Source organism: Cryptomeria japonica, chromosome 11 (assembly GCF_030272615.1).
Source record: "Cryptomeria japonica chromosome 11, Sugi_1.0, whole genome shotgun sequence".
Taxonomy (NCBI): domain Eukaryota; kingdom Viridiplantae; phylum Streptophyta; class Pinopsida; order Cupressales; family Cupressaceae; genus Cryptomeria; species Cryptomeria japonica.
The window spans coordinates 616037351-616061565 of record NC_081415.1 but is presented as its reverse complement, the minus strand read 5'-3'; the positions used below and the strand labels follow the sequence as shown (position 1 = coordinate 616061565).

The following is a 24215-nucleotide window of genomic DNA, read 5'->3' as shown; positions in this document are numbered from 1 at the left end:
TAAGCATGACAGCCTCTCGATTCTTCACATCATGTTTGTCTTGATCATCACCTGTTGTTGTAGGACGAGATTCCTTGCCCAAAACAAGCTGATCAAGGCAACGATACTCAAAGATGGTAAGCATACGCTGTTTCCAGGTGTTGTAGTTGCGGCCGTTGAACTTCTGACTGTGTTCCAACATGATGTTGATTAATGATGCCATCACGGAAATCAAGGATGATCGAGGTCAACTAAGTGAACGCAAGAGAGAAGAATCTGATTTTTTTTTAAATCAGAATAGAAACAACTGCTGAAAAAATTGAAACCCTATAGGAGAATTCTGGCACGAATTCTGGGGCAGGAATTTCGAGGTTTCAAAGAAACCCCAAAATTAAAATTTTCTGCACACTTAAAACAACATAAATGGTGCCAAAAAAACAACAAAAATCCCAATGTCCACAGAAATAGCAGAAATTGTGAACTGTTTTTAAATTCCAAGGCAAATTTGCTGGCACAAAAATCAAGGCATGGAAAACGAGGCACCCAGAAAAATCTGAGACCAACCCAAAAAAACTCTCGAAAAACCCACCAAAAATCTGAAAACAAAATTCAGATTCAACGGCTCAAAAATCGAGGCACAGAAAACGATGCACCCAAAAAAATCTGACGACGACCCAGTTGAGGTCTCGAAAAACCCACCAAGAATTTGCAACCAAAATAAAATTTTGACTTGAGCTGAAGGGTCAAAACCCTAGTCGAAAATTGCATAAACCCTAGGAAAATTTTCAACCTGCAAAAAAAACTGCCCAGGAAGAGAAAAAAATCTCTTCAATAAAAACTTCGAAAAATTTTAATAACAAAAATTTTCGAAATTTTTAATTTCCACGCTCTAATACCATGAAAAATAAATTGAATGAATGATTCAATAATCGGATGATTACATTGAACGATATACACACGTATATATAGAGGTTACAAGACGATGTTCTATAATTAGAACATAAAGTTAAAGTAAAAGATTAAAGAGCTAAAAGCTAATTAACTAAAAAGAAAAAGCTAAATGCTAAATAAAGCTTAAAAGCTAATTAATTAAAAAGAAAAAGCTAAATGCTAAATAAAGCTTAAAAGCTAATTAACTAAAAAGCTAAATGACCATTAAACAAGAAACTAAATATAGGTGACTAAAATATAATTAAATATTCTAATAGTAACTCCCACACACATGCAATAATTTAAATTAAATATTAATTTGCCTTTTTGAATTAATTTCCAAAACCCAATAGAATTCAAATAACTAATTTCACCCGTTCATGGGTTCCCAAGGGTTAATCCTTTTTGCAAGAATCATGGAAATAAGGAGGAGTTTTGGTCAAAACCTGAGCGAGGATGGGTTAAGATTAACTTTGACGGGGCTTCGAGGGGTAACCCGAGTATCTCTAGAGCGGGACATGTGGCTTGCGATGATGAAGGGAAGGTTCTTTTTAAAGGTGCAAAAAGGCTGCAAGATGGAACTAACAAAGACAAAGAGGTGCAAGCGGCTTTGTTAGCAACTGATTTGGCAGTGAACATGAAGGTTTTGAAAGTCCATTTGGAGGGAGATTCTCAAGTTGTGGTTAACGCTATCATGAAAGGTGTAACCCCGAGTTGGAGATTAAATAAGTTTCTCACCTTAATCTGCTCAAAATTTAAAACTTTTCAAGATTTTTGTATTTCTCATGTAAGGAGAAGTGGAAATGTCATTGTTGACGGATTGTCCAATGTGGCATGTGATTTAGCTAAGGGAGAGGTGAGGTGGTGGGATGGAAATGACAGCAACATTCAATGGAGTTAAGACGGCCTTCTAAGTACGGTACCATTGGCATACTTGAAATGTGCGAAATGTGTTTTTCTCCTCTGTTTTTGTGTCAAGGCTGGCTCGAGTATTACGGGCAATTAATGCCGAATTTATCTGCAATGGCAACGAATGTTGAGAGAGCTTCATTAATAGTTAGAAAAGGAATTTACACTCATTCAGTTGACAGATGAGCGATTTTGGTGGTGGTGATAGCGGTTTCTGTGCAGAGTTAGGCGGTTTTGTATGGTGTTCAATATGGAAGCCAATTTCACACTCAAAACTTATATATTCATGCTTGCCTTTTGGGGTCCGGTTCCTGAAAAACAATTGGAAAACATGTTTCTGGCGAGGGATCCCCTGTTCTTGAGGGCTGTTCAACTAGTTCTTGGTGAGGAGGTGGTTGTCATTGGCCACAGATACCGAACAAGGGTGGATATCTATTCCTTAATTATGGCGTGGGGGCTCAAATTTGGCTATCCCTATGAGATAAGAAATGTGATGACGGCGATAGTGTCGAAAGATTATCTGCTTAATATGGAATCTCTGTTGGAGTGGGCAATCCCGGGATGGGGCTTTAATGTTTCGGAAGGCATCCCAGAGGAGCATGCAGAGCTTCGAGGCAGGCATATGAGGATTCCTTTCATGCAACGCCAAGAAGAAGTCAAAGCAAGATTTTGTGATGATGCAAGGAGAGGGTGGGAAGGCTTGAAAATGTACGTTCAAATTATGGAATTGGACGAAATTATCAGGCAAGCGAGGGAGGAAGCTGGGGTGGTGGATGAGGTGCGAAGGAAGCGACCGATAACCAGGCACCTCTCTGCGGAATGGGCCAAGCAAAATGAGTCACCGGATATCTATGCGGTTGGTGGAGTGAACAGGGTGGGGGGTGTTTCGAGCGCACCGAATGCAGATGAGGTGAAGAAAGAGAAATGAAGACACTACGAGCCAGGGTACCTCTTGATGCGATTTCTTTTTTTTGCTATATTTTTTTGAAAATCTTAGCTTTCAGTTAGAATTTGTTTGAACAGTATATGCCAAATTTAGTATGGCATGATGTATATGGGCATTTCATACTCGTAGAAGTGGCGTAGGGTTTGAGCAGGTTATTGGTTTGAGAACATATTTTTGTTGATGGGTGGTTTGGAGATTTTGTGTGGTTTTTTGGGGTGGTTTGTTGGTTATTTTCTGGATGTAGATGTACTATTTTAGTTTATTTAATAAAATCACAAATATTACCGATCAAAAAAAAACTAATTTCCTTTTTAATAAATTGTTTTCTAAACAATAGATTAGATTAAATCATTTACTAATGTAATTAACTGAATATAATAATGCACAAAATCAACTATCTCAATTAATTAACCATTAATATTTAATTTCCTTTAAACTATTAATATTAATGTTTTTGCTAATAAAATATCACACGAACATAAAGGCAAGGAACTGAGACTTAACAACTCAAAATACCAATAGGACCAACAAGGCTAACGACTGACAAGACCGGACAAACACAATGCAATAATACCTGACTGGGGACTTGTTCCATAGGAACGGTGATACCACGGGGTCTGATCGAGGGAGGGGCACTACAAATCAACATTAGCAAGTAATAAGTCAACATTAGCAAGTAATAAGCAATGAGATAGCAAGAGAAGTGGAAGACATAAGTGATTTTTTTAATTTGTTTTTTGCTTTCGTTTTGTTTTTTATTCAAAACTTTAAGGAAAAAATGTATGTTTTTTCTTCTTTTTTTTCCTATTTTCAATTTGCACTTGCATTATTGTTTCACAGAACATGTGCAGTAACACTAAGAGTAGTGAACATGATATGGATGAAAGAAATACAGTTTCTACCTTCGCTAGGTGTTCATCCAAGTATGGGAGTGATGTGGATGAAGGAGAACAACCACAAGACCCACTTGAGTGCCCTTTTGCCGATTTAGAAACTTATGCAAAGAACCCTTTTAATTCCAAAAAAAACTCTTTTCTAATATGTGACAGCCCTAGACAAACACAAAAAGAAAAATTTGTGGGGTAGTAAGTGTGGTTGCCATATTTGCAAGACATATTTTAAGAGCTACCCCAAAGTATATTCTCATCCTTTGGGCTTTACAAGACGTGGTTAAAATGTGTCTAGATATAAAGGAGAATGAGAAGGTAGAGGTTAATATATTGAATATGCAGGTGGAGGCAAAGTCTAAAGTGTGCCAATACCAAAAATCTGTGCAATAAACCATCTATGCCCTCCCTAGTTGCTAGTGGCACTACTATGGTGGTGATATTTCCACAAGATGAAAGATAAAGATAGCCCTAGTTGGAAGTCAAGGAAAATTGCAATTATGTTCAACATAGAATCACGGGATGTGGTAGAGTCTTCCATTGCCAATTTTTTTTATACCCATGCCATCCCATTTCATGTAGCACATTCACCTTATCTCAAACAAATGTCTAAAGATGTAACTTCTATTAGTCCCTCATTCACCCTTTGCAGAACATAAGCTACATTTCCTTGACAGAAATTTTGAGGTTAGTTTGGTGATGGGGGACATGAGGTAGACTTGAATTAAGACAGGCTCGTCCATTGCCCTAGATGGGTAGACTGAGATTAGAAATCAACCAATAACCAACATCATTGTCACATGTGTAATTGGCTCTTATTTTCTTAGAGCTATTTATTGTTCATGAAAGTGCTTTCACATTTTGAGAGAGGCCACAAAGGAGTTTAGGGCCTCAAATGTTGTATAGATGGTTATTATTTGGCACGTGTGTGCAAATTAGCTAGCATAATGTTGGAGAGTGCTTACAAGCACATCTTTTGAACCTCATGTTGTGTTCATGCATTGAATAAGGTGTAACAATTGACGGCAAAAGGCAGAGATATTCATTTGCAACCACCACACCTCATTTGCTCTCTTTAGGACATTTTCAAATAAAAAATTCCTCAAACTTTTGTAGACTAGGTATGGTAATTATTTTATTTTGTTAAAGAGAATGGTTGAACCGTTGAGGTACGGGAGGCTCTATAATTGATGATAGCTAATTCAAAGTGGAGTAGATGACCTATTGCAAACATTGCTAAAAGAAAAGCTATCAAACAAAAGATCGTTGATGGCAACTAATGGTCCACTATGAGGTGAAAATTGCTGATTTTTAATGAATTGCTGATTTTATTATTAAAATTCTTATTTTACTGTTTCTAATTTTTTAACTTGTCTTTTTTAAATATTTTGGTTGTAAATACGTTTACTCCTCCATCTCACCTATGTCATTCAATATGCTGATACAAACTCTCCTAGTCTTGTAGAGATTTATGAGACAATTGACAACATGCTTGGGTGGATGAAGCAAGTAATTTGCAATAGTGATCCTAATTTGGAATAATATGAGCAGCATGTTGAACCCATTGTGATGCGGCAATGGAACACTACAAACACCCCGGTTCATATGGCAACCTTTTCTCTAAATCCCAAATGATATGCACCAAAGCCTAGGAGGTTACCTCCTTGTGATGACAACGAGGTAAAATAAAAGTTAATGAAAACCCTACGAAAGATTTATTCATGAGATTAGTCAACTATACTTCACATACAATGGTTTGCCTTTACTAATCTTCATGGTCCAAAATTCAACAAACTAGAGGCAAACGTTGCCAGAGCTATATTAATTCAAACTATTCCTACTAGATGGTGGACATGGCGCCACAAGGATAAATTAAAGTTGAAGATGCTCCACATTTGCCTCCTTTCACAAATAGCTAGTTATTTTGTTGCAAAGAGAAATTGCTCCACATATAGCTTCATCCATTCTATCAAGATTAATAGGCTTATCTCTAGATAAGCAAAGAAGTTGGTGGCCATACATAGCGCTTTGCAACTTCAAGATCATCAGATTTCAAAGTATTAACAAACTGCAACTTTACAATAGGATATTGATCCCAAAGATGCCATTGAAATTGATGAAGTGGCACAGGAGGGAATGGTTGAGGTTCCATTAGGTGTGGCACTCCCTCATAGTGGAAAAAATGAAATGGTTTGTACTTTGTACGTAAGCATAAATGTATGTGGATGCTAACCTACAGCTCTAGTTATAAGTAGACTTGTGAACCATTGTCTAAGGGTCGTCAAAGATTATAAATGTTTAAAAGTTTTATCCATCAAAACCAGTCCATGATAGTTTAGCTTCTAAACAATTAATAAGACTGTTAGCATAGAATGATAGCCTATGCATTTATTTAAAGTTCATAGTCATTCAATGCAAATGCAAATGCAAATGAGACTCAAAAGAATTTATGCAAAAATCTCCAATAAAATGCTCCTTCCTTTCCACTCAAATGTGTCTCTGCAGATCTCATGTCTTTATCACTAAGAACTTGAATTCTATATAAATAGCCTTCAATTCTGCTCAGAGCATTTGATCATTACATGGTCCTGGGCTGAAATAGGACTCTAAAAATGCTACGAATAGCATAGAAGTGTCCAAAGCCCTTCCTTGTGACAGACAACCAGTAGAGCACATTAGTTTATGATTTACTGCAATCAGAGATGGTTTGATGTCAAATTTGAGGCTTACTTTCTTAAACTGCTTGTCATAGAATAAAATACAAGAAAATCATCAACATATACCTAATAATACATATTATTTGGAATTGGAGCAATGGTGTCAAATTTGAGACTCACTTTCTTCAACCGATTGCCATGGAATAAAAGGCAAGAAAAACATTGATATATACATAATAATGCATATTATTTGGAATTGGCACAAAACAGCACAAGAGACATGTATTTTGTATTTTATATCTATCACTTTTGCACATAAAGGCAACTAGAAGTTGACTTATGAAGAATACGTGCACAAACCCCATTTCCTCCAGCAAATTATTCTCTCTGCCTATTTCTCTTGGCTTCTTTACAAGCTTAAGGGTCCACCAATGCTGTATTTCATGATTATGATGCATTATAGTTTTATGCTAACTCTGGAATTTTATATGAAAACAACTTTCATATATGACTAGACAAAACGTATCCTTGACCTTTTGTTATTTTGGCATGTTCCGTAGGGTTCGTCATGAATTGTTATTTATAGGAACATAATTTTTTTTACTGCATTTGCAGCAAAAGGATAATATTATTTGAGAGCAAGGCAACGATTCATAGAGGGTGGCTATGTTTATCCTCTCAGTGGGTATGGCAGACAAAAATTTAGGACCATTCACAGGTAAATAGATCCTATGAAACGTGAAACTTCTCACCAATCCATAAAAGTATATGTGACATTCTATACCAAATTATCTGCAAATATACTTTCGAAGAAAATGACCAAATGAAAAAATACCATTTGCTTTAAATTATTTCCAAAATTTCTTCAAAGATAGTGGAAACCACCAGAACACTTCCCTAGAAGCTACTCAAAATAATTAGTATAATAATATGGCGCTTGAATTCCTATAAGTTTGTTCCAATGTGTCTGTGAGACCACTTGTAACATATAAATATGAACCATAGCCCCCTCCACAAGACGACTGCGTAACAAGCTATTAAGGCAATCTAACAATTTGCATGCATATAATTTGTATTACTGTTTAAAAAGAAGTAACATTTCAAAATTTAGAAAGAGGGAAGAGAGAAAGCAGATGACTACCAAGAACCATTCCAGGCTTGGGAGAAAAAAGCAACAATTTTGCTTTTAATTTCAAGTTGAGATAGGGAGAGAATCCAGAGAGGATCTTTGCAGTCCAATTGCAGATCTTAATATCATAATAAGCCAACACCACCCCATCAAACTCCTCATTATACCTGCAAACAAAATATGAGCTACAACGTTAAATATTTACTGAGAAATCCATTATTTAAATGGAATCTCTCAAAAGCACTTTTAATAGTTCACTCTAATCATAATATTTTATAATATTCATCAACCAAGAAGCAAGAAAAAGGAAAAGATTTAAAAATGACAAAGACAAATTCCAATTAGCATAATGTAGCATAAGGACAACTCCTCACCTCAAAAGGAGGGAGTTAAGAAGCTGAAGGACCCCCTGTTGCACATCATCCGTTCGAGAAGGATGCAGATAAGCTGAGAGCATGGATTTTGCCACAGTTAAGCCGTCCATTTCTCTCCCCGTAGATGATCTGCATGCAGCAGCTACACTGGCTACAAATGATGAGGTTGCTGTAGGACATTGGAAAAATGAGTTTAGTTCATTAACTAGAGAATTAGGAAGATGCCCTCAATTCAGCATTTAAGGCATTAGGGAGATGCAATCAATTCAATCACTAGAGTATTAAGAAGATGCACTTAACATTAGGACAGTGAACTCAATTCAGTGACTACATCTTGCCAAAATTCAATACATAGGCCATTGATTTTCAGTATACATTGTGTTTGATCCACAAGTTGTCTTTATTATTGTAACATAATTCAATCAACTCCGCTGATTTCTGCATTTTCGTTGAACTAATTATAAATACATTCTGAGTAAAAAATTGTTCATTAACTAGAGAATTAGGAAGATGCCCTCAATTCAGCATTTAAGGCATTAGGGAGATGCAATCAATTCAATCACTAGAGTATTAAGAAGATGCACTTAACATTAGGCCAGTGAACTTAATTCAGTGACTACATCTTGCCAAAATTCAATACATAGGCCATTGATTTTCAGTATACATTGTGTTTGATCCACAAGTTGTCTTTATTATTGTAACATAATTCAATCAACTCTGCTGATTTCTGCATTTTCGTTGAACTAATTATTAATACATTCTGAGTTAAAAATTGTCATAACATTGACTTATCAGAATTTTTTAAATTCATTGTTTTATGTGAACTGTGAAGTGATCTCAATATAGATTACCTCAACTTGAGGGGTTGATCATCGAAATCTAGGAAGAAGCAGTCAATATCACTCCATTCCAAACAAGAAACTAATAGACAGGGCACATAAACTTGCTTGTGTGGGAAGAGTAGAAAAGGAAATCTGACACTGTTACTGCTCAGGTATCAGTTCACTTGCCTCAAGCCCTCAATCCTGATCCAATTCACTCCAGATATGGGTATATATTTTGGTTCACTATGGATTCATTATAGGAACATGATTTGCAGTCTGTATTCCTAAAGTTCATCCAGGTCCATCTGGCATATCCTGACTGTAAATGGTGTTCCCATACAAACCAGCAGTGAATCTGTGGGATTTTATTTTCTTAAGTAACTTTTAGTTTTAATTTTTTTGTTTTTTATGGGCAGCAGAGGCAGAAATATGTTCATTATTATTTTGCACATTCAGATGTACCCTCATGGATATGTTGTCTATATTTTCAGTATTTTTTAGTTGGCATTCACATACAAGAAAATTCAGAGTGAATAATAGGAGCAGGAATATTAATGGCATTGTCAGAGTTGTTAGATTTTAATTTAAATTTCAGAGATTATAAATTTTTTTCATGAGGTTTATTTTGTGACTATGGTATTACTGATATACTGGTTAGCCAAAGGTTGAGGTGGGCAAGAACTATCATGGTTTGGAACATTGCTGCACCTCTCTGGTCTGTTGAGGACTTCTTCAATTCAAATGAAGGCTGCCATCCATGACGACATGGTATCTAGGGAATTTTTCTATGACAGAACAGACCTGAATATGTGCACTTTTGGTGGAGTATTGGAGACTTGCCTCTAGCCTGTCAAGAACTTCAAATCAAATTATGACTTCCATCCATGAAGGCATAGTCTCTGAGGAATTTTTCTATAACAGGACAACATGAATATGTGCAGTTTGGGCTAAGTATTGGAATCAGAGAAACGAAAATCGCCTAAACTCGCCTGGACTCGGCGAGTCCGAGTGCGAGTCACCCTCGCCGAGTCCTGGGGACTCGGACTCGGACTCGGCCGAATCCAGGCGCCAGACTCGCCAGACTCGCCGAGTTTGGCGAGTTTGGCGAGTTTGGCCGAGTCCCGTGCCTGGGACTCGGCCGGCGGCGATGTGAAAGATAAGTTAAAAAAAAAACAATTTTAAATGGTTTTTTTGACTCTTTTTTTTTGTGTTATTTTTGTTTTATACCTAAAAGTGACTTTCATTTCATTCATTTGCAAAAATAGGAGGAGTAAAGTGAGATAAAAAGAATAACAAGGGTGCATTGAAGAAAAACCAGCAAGGAAGATTTCTTCAATTTCTTCAATTTTCTTCAAGAGTTCTAAGAGGTAAGTTGGTAACATTGTTTTTTTGAGATTTTTTTGTTTCTTATATGCAAAAATTCATTTTTCTATTCTTTTTTTTTTGAAAGTTTTACATTTTATTCCAAAATCTTTTCTATGTTACTATGTAGGCCCAGGGTTTGTAATTTTATTTTTTTTAAAGTAGGGTTTGACAAACCCTACAATTTAAAAAAAATAAAATTGCAAACCCTAGTTACCCTACTTTAGCTTTTTTGAAAAAAATGTTCAATGAGAATGAAATTATGAATGCACAACATAGAATGAATGTCTTAATTTATTTTTGCATTTGTAATGTTTTATTGCAGCAACCTTCACATTCTTATTTGCCTCAAGTTTCACAAAACAATCATACAATGTCCTCTTCTAGACCTCCCATTAGAAAGGACCCTGCTTGGAAATATCATGAGGATTTTCCAGGGCAAAGAAAAGGGCAAACAAAGTGTATATTTTGCAAAACAATATTCCATGGAGGCATATATAGATTGAAATACCATATTGCTGGTGTGCGTGGGCATGATGCCGACCCATGCACAAAAGCAGTCACTGAGGCCGTACGTGATTGCTATGTAATGGTTGAAGAAATTGAAAGGAAAAGGAAAGAAAAAGAGGATCTCACAGTCATTGGGAGACATGCACCTTTAGGAACAGGGACACAATTAGGTTGTGTTGGAGGGCCTTCTTCCTTACCTTCATATCATCCCACTCATTTTGCTACTACTCATGCTTCCGGTTCTGCTTCTATAAGTGCCAGTGCTAGTGCCAGTGCCTCTGCCCCTTCTCATGTTCCTAGCACTGGCAGTGGTAGTGGGAATGTTAGCATTGGACCTAGGATTCGTAAATCTAGGTTGGATACCTTTTTTGCACCTCGCACTACTCCTGGGTCCCAACAGTCACTTGAGAGCATGGGTTGGAACAAGGAGGTCCATGATGCTGCTAAAATGGCAGTTGGCAGATTTTGGATCTATGGCAGTATTCCATTCTTCACAGCCAGGTAAATGTTTTATGTTTGATTGTTTTAATTTTTATTATTTGATTGTTCGTATTAATTTTTGTTGTATATAGTTCATTATACATAGTACATACTTATCTCATTAAAATTATTTGTGACAGGTCACCTTATTGGCAAGAAATGGTTGATGCCCTTACCATTTGTGGGGCGGGGTTCAAAGCCCCTTCTGAGTTTGATTTGAGCGGACCCATTTTGACTGAATTGGTGAATGATGTGAAGAAAGAATTGGGTGATCAACGCCAAATATGGAGCACTAAAGGTTGCACCATCATGACTGATGGTTGGACAGACAGGAGAAATAGAACTCTCCTTAATTTTCTTGTTTCTTCCGCAGGTGATTGATTAATTTTAGTTTCATTTAGGCATTAATTTTTTATTTTTCATTTAATGATTTATTGAATGATCATTGATCTTGCTTTATTTTTTTATTTCAGGGGGCACCGTTTTCATCAAGTCTATTGATGCCTCCGCCCATTGCAAGAATGCCACCTACCTATGTGAGCAGATAGAGGAGGTGATTAATGAGGTGGGTGAAGAGAACGTGGTACAGGTGGTGACTGACAATGCACCAAATTATGTTGCTGCAGGTAAACTTTTGATTACAAACTAATTTTGTTTGCAAATTAATTTCTATTTTGTAACCTCATTAATTACAATGCAACAAATTATGTTGTTGCAGGCAGACTATTGATGGAGAGGCACCCATCTATAGTTTGGACTCCATGTGCCGCCCATTGCATTGACCTCATGTTAGAGGATATTGGAAAACTTCCATGGGTCAAGACATGTGTAGAAAAGGCAAGAAATGTGTGCAAATTTGTATATAATCATTCATGGGTGTTGGCTCTTATGAGACAATACACAGAGCATAAGGAGTTAGCTCGTCCAGGAATCACAAGATTTGCCACAAACTTCATCACATTGCAGTCCATGCTTCGTTGTAAGATGGCCTTGAGACGTATGATTGTTGGTGAGGAGTGGTCTTCCTCATCCTATGCTGCCACCCCAGCAGGAAAAGATATGGCAGACTGCATTTTTGATGAGCGAGGCTTTTGGAGCCCTTGTGATGAGATAGTGAAGGTAATTTTTTTATAAATTCTACAATTTTTATTTAACTTTTTGTTTTATAACTTATTCATCATATTCTCTTATTTGCTCATGTTTTAAATTACACAATATTTTCAATTTTACAGTTTGTTAAGCCCTTGGTGGTTTTGTTGCGAGTTGCGGATGGAGAAAAGCCCGCAATGGGCTACATATATGAGGGCATGGATAGGGCGAAAGAGGGCATCAAATCTATCTATGCAGGAGATGAGAGCAAGTATGGTCCCATTTGGCAGATCATTGATAAGAGATGGCATCATCAGCTTCATAGGCCCATCCATGCAGCAGCCTATTATTTGAATCCGGCATTCCATTTTAGCCCTACTTTCAGGGCTGATGCGGAGGTCCTTGATGGGCTATACTCAGTCATGGAGAAGATGGCACCTGTTGGTTGTACTCAGTCAGATCTTATGCGAGAGCTACAGTTGTTCTCAAATGCACAAGGGGAGACCTTTTCTCGTCCTATCGCCAAAGAAAGTAGGACAACTATGATGCCAGGTAAAAATAAATTGTAAGGCTTAATTTTAGTTTTATTGTATATTGTTAAATGAGTTTATGAGAGACTGATTTTATTTATTTTTCTCATTTCAAACTCAGATAATTGGTGGAACTTTTTTGGCCCAACGACACCAAATCTTCAGAAGTTGGCCATTCGCATCTTGAGCCAACCATGCAGTGCATCTGGTTGTGAGCGCAATTGGAGTATGTTTGAGCACATACACTCCAAGAGGCGCAATAGATTATCCGTGGAGAAGATGAATGATCTTATCTTTGTTCACTATAACCTCCGCCTGAGAATGAGAAAGAATGCATTAGCTGACATCTCTCCTATCATTCTAGATGAGGTTGATCCTGAGGCAGAGTGGGCCATTGAGACAGATCCTGTGGCTGTCTTTAGTGATGATGACACTGATTGGATCGACCAGGTAGATATAGAGGCTGAGGCTGTAGCCATGGCAGAGGAGGAGCAGAGAGCACGAGCAGAGAGAGGAGATTTAGAGGCAGATGGTGATAGTGACAGAGATGGTGACAATGACACAGATGTTCCTGATGTTGGTGAGCATGGCGTGGTGTCACGAGGAGCGGCTATGGCTGCCCAATCATCTATGACCTACCTTAGACGCCTTCGTAGGGGGGCGGGGCCTTCATCGGAGCCGACGTCGGGGCCGGAGGGTGCAGACTCCTCTGCGCCATAGGCTTGTAGATGTATTTACCTTTGTTATTTGTATGGAACATTTGATGATGATCATATGATGACATGGATTTTTTATTCCATGAGTTTTGTAATATTGTATACATTTGACAATATTTATATATCTATGTTTGTTATTTCCTTCAGCTACAATTTGCGTTTATGCTTATGTGATAGATCATAGATGTATACTTGTGTATGTATTATGTAATGAAATGAGCCAAGTTTGATGATGTTATTGTGTCTTATTCAATAAAGGGTGCATGAAACAAGTTTTAAATCTTAAAAAATCTCTAAATTTTTTGAGTTTTTCACTTTCCCGAGTCCAGCCGAGTCTGGAGCCGAGTCTGACGCCGAGTCCCGAGTCCGAGTCCGATTTGGCCTTGCCGAGTCCGAGCCGAGTCCGAGTTTCGTTTCTTTGATTGGAATATAGGTCACAAAACCGTGTCTTTTTTATTCAATTCATATAGCATATTTATAATCATTAATGGGATTCTTGAATAAGATCTCCTAAGATTATGTGCTCTGCTGGTCTCATGTTCAGGACACATCATATCCATATCAAGAATGCTTTAACTAGTTGTTATGAAAGTAAACCTGCCAACACAAATGATGTTGTTAGTTTATTTTGTAAAATTACATTATGTATTTCAGTATTTATCCTTTCGTGGAATTGAGGAGAAACAAAATTGGAGTTTGACATGGTAATACTGTTTCTTGATATGATATATTATTCATCTGTTGCTCAGCTGTATCAGCAAGGATAGAATATTGTGGTTGTTTGTTTGTGAATCATATTCTCAATGATGAACTATAATTTGTTAAACTTGATTAGATGCTCTTTGAAAGTCTATTTGAGAGGGAATATCTATGTTTTGTTTAATGACTTTAAACCGTGTTAGAATGTTGTCTATATTACTTTAAATAAATTTAATGATCATAATTATATGAGATTAAGACCTGAGCAATTAACTCATGATTTGTTGCATGCATTTCTCTGTTTAATTATTGATATACTTTTACCTTGGTCATTGGTGGTTCATGAAGGTCATTTCAAAAGCACTGTCATCACTGCCAGGCTTGTCTATACCTATCAGAGAGTTCTACATGTATGCATGTATATGTATGTACGCATATATGGATGTATGTGTGTGCATGTATATGTATGTACATATATACATGTATACACACATGCACACACACTCACACTCTAGAATGTGTTTCTGTTTTATTGAGACTTTATGTGTTTTATGTATATGTATGCATGCATGTGTGTGTACACATACATGTGTATATATGTATGTATATTTGTCCATGTATGCACACACACATATACACATGTACATTTATATATATCTCTGTGTGCATGCATGTGCATGTGTGTATTACATGCATGCACACATGGCCACACAAGATTTTTTTGTGTTTTATTCAGCACACACATACATGCACGCTATATAGATAGATGTGTATGTGTAAATACACACAAGTTTTTGTGTTTTATTTAGTACATTGTATATATGTGTATATTTACATGTATATATGTATGTACACATAAGAGTTTTTCATGTTTTATTCAGCTCACATACACAAATATGTATGCATGCATGTGTCTGTGTGTAGCCAATAAGGACACAATTCAGTGGTGGAGTCATAACATTGTTGTGATGGCCACTAAGGTTCAAACCCCTGCTGAGCAGTTAAGCTCACGGGCCATGTGCCTTTGCTAAGCTAACGCGCTCGCAAGTTGTGGGCCTTTGCTGGGCTAATGTGCTTGCAGGCTATGTGTCGTTGAGCTCATGGGTTTGAACAAGATGATAATGCCTTGGGAACTGAGAACCCCCAGTAGTGGTTTCAGCAATAAAGCCATTGAGAAGAGATCTCCCCATAAGTGGTCTCTCTAAACTCAAAACAAACTAAAAACCCAAGTAACCCACATCAAAATATATGTATGTATGTATGCCTGCATGGCTATACATATATACATGCACACTCTCTCTCTCTAGAATTTTTTGTGTTTTATAATTTTATTCAGACTTTTTACATCTATTGCAATTTTGTGATTCAATGGCAACTCAACCCGGAAGGTTTAGTCACTAATATCATAGAAAACACACACACTCCCTTTCAGCCTCTAGGGCAATGCTCTTCACCCAATTTTTTTGGATACTGTCTAGTCAACCAAAGTTATTGAATACTGTCTAGTCAATTATTTTAGGCTATTGAAAGATTCCACTTGGCATCAGCCTTGTTGAACCTCAAGACCCATCGACCAAAGTAAATATCACTTACAAGTGGTTCACCTGTTTAAGTGGCTTGTACCTTCTCGAGACTAACTGATTCTTCTACTCCTACTTCTTCATCTATGGCCCGTGCACGTGTTCTAAGATTCCATAAATAAAGCAACGTAGAGAGGTGATTCTACAACTCTCTCTTGCCAATCTCCCCTCCTAGAGAAGATAGATACAAATATCAGTTTCTCAAACTACACAGTGTGATGTTGCATCTTCACGGTTGCGGCTTGTTACTGTGTACGGTTATCCTACATAGCTCCCTTGAAGCAGAAATTAATGTTTATAATCCACTCATCAACAATTGAATACATGGGCTCTACTACATTCATTAGTGTCTTAATTTCACTTGGGAAAGATATACTGTTTACTGGTACAATTGGTAAATTAAATACAGGAAATAATAATGTACATGACAATGCATGCCAGACACGGCACTAAAATATATCTTTATTCGCACATTCAATTATTACAGAGAAGAAGACCAGAGATGGTCAGCCAAGGATTACAATAGATCCAACAATACTGTCACCCTTCCTTGGCAATACACGACATATTTAAAGGACCCGATGGTTGCTGAGAGGTACATAACCGTCAACCACCGACACATAACTACCTGAGACTGACAACCCACTCAATACAATTAATTAATACATTGTCGGATAACAAATATTATCAAACATAACAACAGGCAATTTATGCCGACAACATCATCCCCCCCCAAAAGAAAAGTCGTCTTCTAGACGACAAGCAAACATCAAGTGATATTCGAGAAGACTAACGACAAACAGTGACTTCGACTAGACACCCCCAACTTGTAGTGTACCTGCCAAATCAAATGGGGGTTTGGGGGCAACGCCCCCAACGGGGTCAAGGAGCAGCGCCCCTTGAGAGGGTCTGGAGACAGCGCCCCTCGCAAGGTCCTAGCCAACACCAAATTACAACCTTCAACCCACATGGAACTCCATGGCGTGCATCAATTTTCTACTTTTTTAAGACGTCAGGAACAAGGCCAATGAAGTCAAAATTCTGATCAAGGTGTATTCTCCCATACGAGTATTGTGTTTTCTGACTTGTTCTCCTTCCATATGGACTTATCCTCCTTGCGTATAGACTTGTTCTTTCGTACAGGCTTGTGCTTCTCTCTTGGCTGTACGATGCATAAGTGTGTGGCTTGAGACTCCCTTCATCCAACTCAACACTTCCACCGTACGATACGATACTTCCGTTGTACGGCTCAAGAATTATCTTGTACTGTGCAACTCTTCCTTCGTACGGCCTAGCAATCCTTGCGTACGGTTCAACTTTTCTCTCCCACGATGCAACTCTTCCTTCGTACGGCCTAGCAATCCTTGCATAAGGTTCAACTTTTCTCTCCCACGGTGCAACTCTTCCTCCGTATGGCCTAGCAATCCTTGCGTACAGTTCAACTTTTCCTCCGTATGGCATGTTTATGGCTTTTCTGTACGGCCTTCTCCACACTCGCCCGTACAATGTACTTACGTACGGCCTTCTCTTCTTCACATACGGTATACTTATGGGTTTTCTATACGGCCGCCTCCACACTTGCTCGTACGGCCACACAACTTTTTGAGCGTAGCACTTACTCACTCGTACGGATTGGCCTATGGGTACCAACCGTACGGGGTACGGTATCAATGCTTTGCAATTTGGCTCCCTTGATCGTACGGATCTCCAGCACTCGGCTTCTCTAGTTTGTACAGTGTAGTTGGGGCTCTTAGCTTCGTGTGGTAACCTCATCACATCGACGCAACCTGGACTCTCAGGAGCCAACTTGCTCTTGTCTGCTCTAAACCGTATCGCGTACGGTATGGACTTAGTCAATCATTCAACAACTTTACTCTCCGCGTATGGTGACAATTCTTCAAAAACTTTACTCTTGGCGTACAGTGACAATTCTTCGGCAACTTCACTCTTGGTTCTTGTGGACCGTACGCTCCATGTACTTTCGGCTCTTATGGGTTGTATGGTCAACTTGCTCTCAGCTGATTTGAACCATACCGCTGAATTACTTTTGGCTGATGTGAACTGTTTAGCGTATAGTAGTAACTTCTTCGGGGCATCTCCACCAAGCTCTACAGCATCCAATTTCCAATCCTCGCCCTGTGAATCTTCTTCATACACCTTAGATACTTCCCCATTCCCACTTGGCGGCCTCTGTTCATACTGTACATGCTCACTTGGCAACTGTTCGTACAGCCCAGACACACCAACATCAGATGTGCACAGATGAATATCGTACAACAGACTTTGCACTTCCTCAATTTGGCCAATCTGTAGTATGTTACAGTCGGGGTCAAAGACTTCATAATCCTCATCTGCCAATGAAACAATCCATTAAGAGAACTCATCTCATCCTCAAAGCAATCTTCCAGTTCAAGCACCGCTTCATCGTTGGGTTTCATGCCTTTCCTCCCTTCGTCCATACCTAACTCTACAACCTCAGACTCAAAGTTCGAGGGTGCCAGTTCTTCACTCACTGCCTGGTTCCTCAAGTCAATGATGTGCTTCCTCCCGTCACTCTCAATCGAGAGTGTGTTTCGTTTCTAGTTACGATTCGCCTTGGCAGTAATCAACCATCCCCTCCCAAGGAATGCATCGTACGCCTTCTTCTATAACCGGATGACTACAAAGTCCAAGAAAAATTGTTGTGTCCCGATTATTACTTTTTGTGCCATCAATGTTCACAATGGCTGGATGTCGTGCTGGTCGGCACCTACCAAGTGGAAGGTTGGTGGCCAAAGCTTCGGCTTCCCCAGACATTTCCATGTGTCTTCTGGCAGTACATTTACTCCCGAGCCTCCAACAACAATGATGTTTGTCAACTTCTTCCCCATTATTTCCATCTCGATGACCGTCGGCTTCCTCTCGATGCTCACCGTCAACAACATTGGATCACTAGACTCATTCCCTTCGATTGATGGTTTTTCCATCAGTTCCTCCTCATGTGGCTTACATTGTTTCTGGATGACTATGTCGTCACTGACTGTGTTGGCAATTGCCATTCTCTGTTACGACATAGTTTGAAGAAGGTTTGCCACCTTGATGGGTATGGTTGTTTGTAGCACCTGTCGAACTATGTTCTTCTTTGACTCCCGCAATGACATACTTGCAGTTCCATTGGAAGTTACTTGTTCCTTCGCCAACACTTGTTCTACTTCGGCTTGTTCCTTTTTCGTACCAGAGTTTGAAAACATCGCCTTCTTTGTTTGTGCTCTTGTGATTGCCAAAACTACATCCTCTTGTTCCTCCACGTCCAGCATATTAATACCCTTCTGATTCGGGCAGTTGGTGTCTTCATGGTCACCTAGTCCACACCATTTGCACAAAAATTGTATGTTGTCTTTCTTGTTATGGTTGTCTCTCGCAAAGTGTCCCCATTCACTACATTATCGACACTGTATGATAGGACGTCCACTGGAGTCGTACTGTATTTGGTTTTGCCCTCGTTGATTTCCATAACCACTTAGCAATACATTATGTGATTTCGATGGGCTGGACTCTCCCTATGTGAAGAGTACTTGTGTACTTCTCATCTTCAAATTGTACGGGCACTCCTTGATTGAATGCCCCAGCACTTGGCAAATTTCACAAAACATATTTCTAGGACAATTACCTTTCATGTGCCCCTCCCTTTTGCAGTCAATACACCATAGTTCATTACCTTCATTGCTAGTTTCTTTCTCAGCCTTCAATTCTTTCATCATTCTCAACATATCCCGTTGAAGGGCTCGTACGGTTTTGGATTCTTCGTCACTGCTACCTTTGGTGCTCTCATCATCATCGGTCTTCCTCTTTTCTCAGGAGGAGATTTTATTTTCACTCTCGTTGTCCATCGCTCAATTGTACGCATCGGCGTATGAGGACAGAGGCACTACTTTCATCTTCTTGCGCAGTGAGGGTATCAATCCCTCCATGAACCACCTCTTCTTCAACCCGTCGGTTGGTTGGTTTTCCATCTTGTTCAATAGTTCTTTGAGCCTGCGGTTGTAAGCACATACGCTCTCATTTTTCCCTTGCTTAGTATTATAGATTTCGGCCACAATCTCATTATCATCCCTCAAGAGTTTGAATTCCTCCTGGAACGCCCTCTTTAGATCACTCCATCTCATCTTGTGCTGGGTGTCGAGGTTTGTGTACCAGTCAATGGCGATTCCCCGAAGGGTGGCGGGAAATGCCTTCAGCCAGTAGTCTCTGTCATCTTGGCCATTTGCCTCCCAAATGGTTATGCATGTTTTGCAATGCCGTATCGGGTCCTCCAACCCGTCTCCCGTGAACTTCGACAGTTTCTGCTTCTCCTGGGTGTTCAACATTGTTTTCACTCGAAAGGTACATGTGTATTCGCCTTGTGTGTCGGACCTGGGTGGACTGTTTCGACCACTACATTCCGGTGCTTTCCCTGCACTCTCGACCACGCAGGCGTCCTCTACACGTCTACCTTCAGCATCCCCAACACTTCGAGTACTTCCAGGTATGTCGGACCTGAGTGAACTGTTCCAACCACTACATTCCGGTGCTTTCCCTGCACTCTTGGCCACACAGGCGTCCTCTACATGTCCACCTTCAGCGTCCCGAACACTTCGAGTACTTCCAAGTGTGTCAGACCTGAGTGAACTGTTCCAACCGCTATGTTCCAGTGCTTTCCTTGCACTCTCAGACACGCGTGCGTCCACTACACGTCCACCTCCAGCATCCCAACACTCCAAGTACTTCCAAGTTTCGACTCATCTCTGTGCTCCCTCCGGCCGATGGTCGGCAAATCACCTAATCGCTTGGTCTTGACCACCCTGTGGCCTCTTCTCACCTTTGATGGGATCTACGGACATGAATCACTCAAGGCTAACCCGATTTCTTTAAGGCAACGGCGCCAAAATGTTTACTGGTACAACTGGTAAATTAAATACAGGAAATAATAATGTACATGGCAATGTATACCAGACACCGCAGTAAAATATATCTTTATTCGCACATTCAATTTTATAGAGAAGAAGACTGGAGATGGTCGGCCAAGGATTACAATAGATCCGACAATACCGTCCCCCTTCCTTGGCAATACACGACATATTTAAAGGACCCGATAGTTGCCGAGAGGTACACAATCGTCAACCAACCGACACATAACTACCTGAGACTAACAACCCACTCGATACAATTAATTAATACATTGTCAGATAACAAATATTATCAAACATAACAACAGGCAATTTATGCCGACAACAAATACAAAAACGTTCAGCAAAAGAACATGAAAAATATTTGATAATCTCAATTTGCCACTGTCAGAGTATATTTCAAAAGCTTGTCAGATCTGACAAAAGTTCAGCAAGACACCAAAAACTCACTGATTTTCCCTATGTCCTTGTGAGCAGAGCCAAACCTACTCGTGTGCAGGGTTCAGCTCATGACTTGAAAACTTATTATTTTTTGAAAGTTGAGTCTCAATACTATTACTATAACTTACAAACTTCCCACACACTCATTGCATCCAGTTTTTCTCAAAACAAACTTGAGATGGCATACAGGTCATTTTTACCAAGGTGTAATATTATATTATTATGTATTTTATTATTGTCCAGAATTTTAAATTAAAAGTATGGATATACAGTTGCCAGTACTTTTACAATTATAACAATAGACATACAGTTCTTAATACTTATTGTATTTCTAATATCTCCTCTTGTGCACTTTGTTTCAGTACTGTTCCGATTGGTAGAACTTTGTTCTCAGCTTTCAAGTCATTTGTAGATTAATTCTACAATCATCCCACACTTCAATTCATTGCAATTTCACTCATTACGACATATTGATCCATTATTGCTATTATGCTGTCTCCACCAAATCGCTCCTGGAATTTGGATCAATTTGTGACACAAATTCCAAAGCCCCTGCTTCTGAGGCTCTGAAGATTTAAGATTTTTTAAGCAAAGCCTTCCACGACTTAAACGTGGCACTTGCAGATCCATAAGGCTCTTGGATTTCAGAAATGATGTTGCACAATGTCTAACGAACAGGGAGACAGCAAAAAGAAATTAGTTTTGAAATTCGCTATATTCTATAACAGAATTAACATGTTTCTCAAATAAACTGAAACTGGCAATATTGTTCGTGAAACGATTGATTTAGCATATTACTCATCCTATCCCTTATGTGGTTGGAGAAATCACCAGGTGGGCGCTATCGCACCCATTCTCGATGCAGCCATTGTGGCATCGCATTCTGGGGGTGATGAGTTGTACTGGGCGCTAAGTGAACCTCCCCGGTGACCGAGGTTCTAAATTGAACAAAGTTTTAGAAGCAAATGCAAGAAAGCGTTTGAGACCTGGTATTACCAACCGAAAATCAAAATAAATAAATAAATAAATATTTGAACACTCTTCGAAATAAATCAGTACTAAGCTAGCAAACTCTGTAACTAAATACATTTGCAATAATGCACTTCACCAAAATACATTCAACATTCTCGTACTTAACTCCTTTAAGCTCCAGTACAAAGAGAAGTTAGAGTTGGAAGTGCCTGTGTCCATGTTTCATTTGTAGAGGTAGGGTTTAGGGTTTAAGCAACGGATGACAATAGTTACACAATACATAAACTAAACATAAGGGGAGTTAAGAGAAAGCTGCTTCACAGGCAAAATGCAAATGAGCTGAATAAGTAATCGAAAAAGACAGATTGAAAATCGAAGTACCTTAAAGCACGCAGTTGTATTTATGAAGCTTTTCTTCTAAACAATGTCCCAGATTAAGCCAGGGCATTTCATCATTTGGAATACTTAGTTTACATAAAATGGACGACAGTTTCTCCAAAGCTCTGCCCTAGTCTCATTTTAGACATTAGGCATCAGAATGCACATAAAACGATCGAAGTGTATTTTGATCTCTGCATAAACGTTTTCAATTTTGAGTCCTTCACAACTTAAGTTCACGCGTCTTTTAAATTGAGAAGAGTCTTTGACTCAAAAAGGTATAGTATACCTCTCTAGGAGAGAACCGTTCTTTTCCGAAATTAGGGAGAAAAACATTTTATATATTCTTCTAATTTAAAATTTTTGTTAAGGATATAATATTAATATAATAATTAGCATGTCTATATTTAAAAAATTATAAAATATTTTATTATGTTATAGTATTATTGTAAATTAACAATTCAAAATGAAATAGTCATGGAACGCTAATGCTAATCCTAGGTGAATTTGTATGTTAATTGTAAGTGTAACCTTTATCCTATATGAATCATAACTCTAATGTACTAACCATCACTATAATTGAATTATAATCATAATTATAACCCAATTGAATTATAATCATAATTGTAACCCAATATGATATATAATTCAACCATAACTACAACTATAAGATGTAATTATATTGTATTATACTATATTATCCTTGTCCTTGAGAAAAAGTTGGATTTTGTATTTTATACTATATTATATTTTGTTATGTTATATTTTATATTTATATTATATTTATCAGTATCCTTATCCTTGCCAAAAACAAGTATATATTATTTTCCCTCATCATAAGGTTGGGTAGGTTAATCCACAAATCAATCTAAGGGCAGATGTATGATGGTGTCTACTAGAGGAGGGATGGGCAAAGATGAATTTTAGTGGAGTTGCCCAATGTAACTTGGGGCCCTCAAGTACTGAGTGTGTATTGTGAGACCGTAACATGAATATTTTTGCTTTGGAGGCTAAACGGTTGCAAAATAGGACAAATAATACAATTGGTTTTCAAGTAGTGTGGATGGTCTTAAGATCATATAAAATATTGAGCTACAAAAAAAATCATTAGGGGATCTCTCAAATTACTCTCAATGTCATACATTGTCAAAGCACACCAAATTGGAAATTCAATAAACTTTTTAGACCCATTTGGTGTATTTTGGAGGGCATGGAGGATTTTGAATCTTTTGTGTGTATCAAAATGGTAGTTCAATTGTAGATTCCCTCTCACCTTGAGTGATTAAAATGATTGCAGATATGGAAATTCTAAGATTTTGTCAAGATCTATAGGCAATGGAAAGCACAAATAAGAGAGAACAAAATAAATCATAGGAATAAAGTGTATTCTATCAAGATGCAAAATGTGATCAACTGGATCATCAATCGTTGTTACATACAATGAATATGAGCTTGCATATATAGGAAAGGCTATATGGATATGTGAGCACACAAAAATGACATGTGGCTCAATAAGAAACAAGGGTAGGTAGGAAATAGGTGTGGTAGGTAGGAGAAATAATAAAATATTCCACATGAAGTGGATCACCTGTTGAAGGTGGAATTATCACTCCAAAATAAGTGGATATGATAGAGTAGTAACAAGATCACACCATAAAAGGTGGAAATTCTCCTACACACACTGTCCCATTGTGGCACAAACACCCAAGTGTCTCATACCCAAACTACTATGAAATGCATTCCTAAGTAAACTTAAGTGAGGTGTAATAATATCCATGATGAATAATTATTTACACCAACACCCCCCCTTAACTGCAACTTACGGGAATGCACTTAAGTCTACAATGCAACTAAACAATGCAAGATGGGTCTCAGCTACGGAGCCATGTTAGGTACCC

General features: G+C 38.4%; 2 protein-coding genes across 6 annotated transcripts in view; one reads left to right on the top strand and one right to left on the bottom strand.

The window, feature by feature from the left end:
- LOC131043484 (DNA-directed RNA polymerase I subunit rpa43) overlaps positions 1-22570 on the bottom strand; it is a 57447-nt gene extending 34877 nt beyond the window's left edge. Inside the window, exons 1-5 of one of the 4 annotated variants that reach the window (XM_057976688.2) lie at positions 22321-22569; positions 22106-22148; positions 21799-21953; positions 7812-7980; positions 7450-7604 (exon numbers count right to left, since the gene is read on the bottom strand). In XM_057976688.2, coding sequence (XP_057832671.2) covers positions 7450-7604; positions 7812-7921 — 265 coding nt within the window. In that variant the 5' untranslated portion in view covers positions 7922-7980; positions 21799-21953; positions 22106-22148; positions 22321-22569. Of the gene's footprint in view, positions 1-7449; positions 7605-7811; positions 7981-21798; positions 21954-22105; positions 22149-22320 lie in introns of all 4 variants that reach the window. The other 3 variants (XM_057976687.2, XM_057976689.2, XM_057976686.2) reach the window with 3 other exon arrangements.
- Positions 9762-13459, top strand: LOC131855944 (uncharacterized). Of its 2 annotated transcripts, XM_059213950.1 has the most exons (7): positions 9762-10002; positions 10323-11008; positions 11128-11360; positions 11461-11613; positions 11706-12106; positions 12220-12628; positions 12728-13459. In XM_059213950.1, the coding sequence occupies exons 2-7, from the start codon at positions 10371-10373 to the stop codon at positions 13324-13326; spliced, it is 2433 nt and encodes an 810-aa protein (XP_059069933.1). In that variant the 5' UTR covers positions 9762-10002; positions 10323-10370; the 3' UTR covers positions 13327-13459. The 2 variants fall into 2 exon arrangements, with proteins under 2 accessions (XP_059069933.1, XP_059069932.1); XM_059213949.1 differs by having other exon boundaries at positions 9762-11008.
- Positions 22571-24215: the final 1645 nt, after the last annotated feature.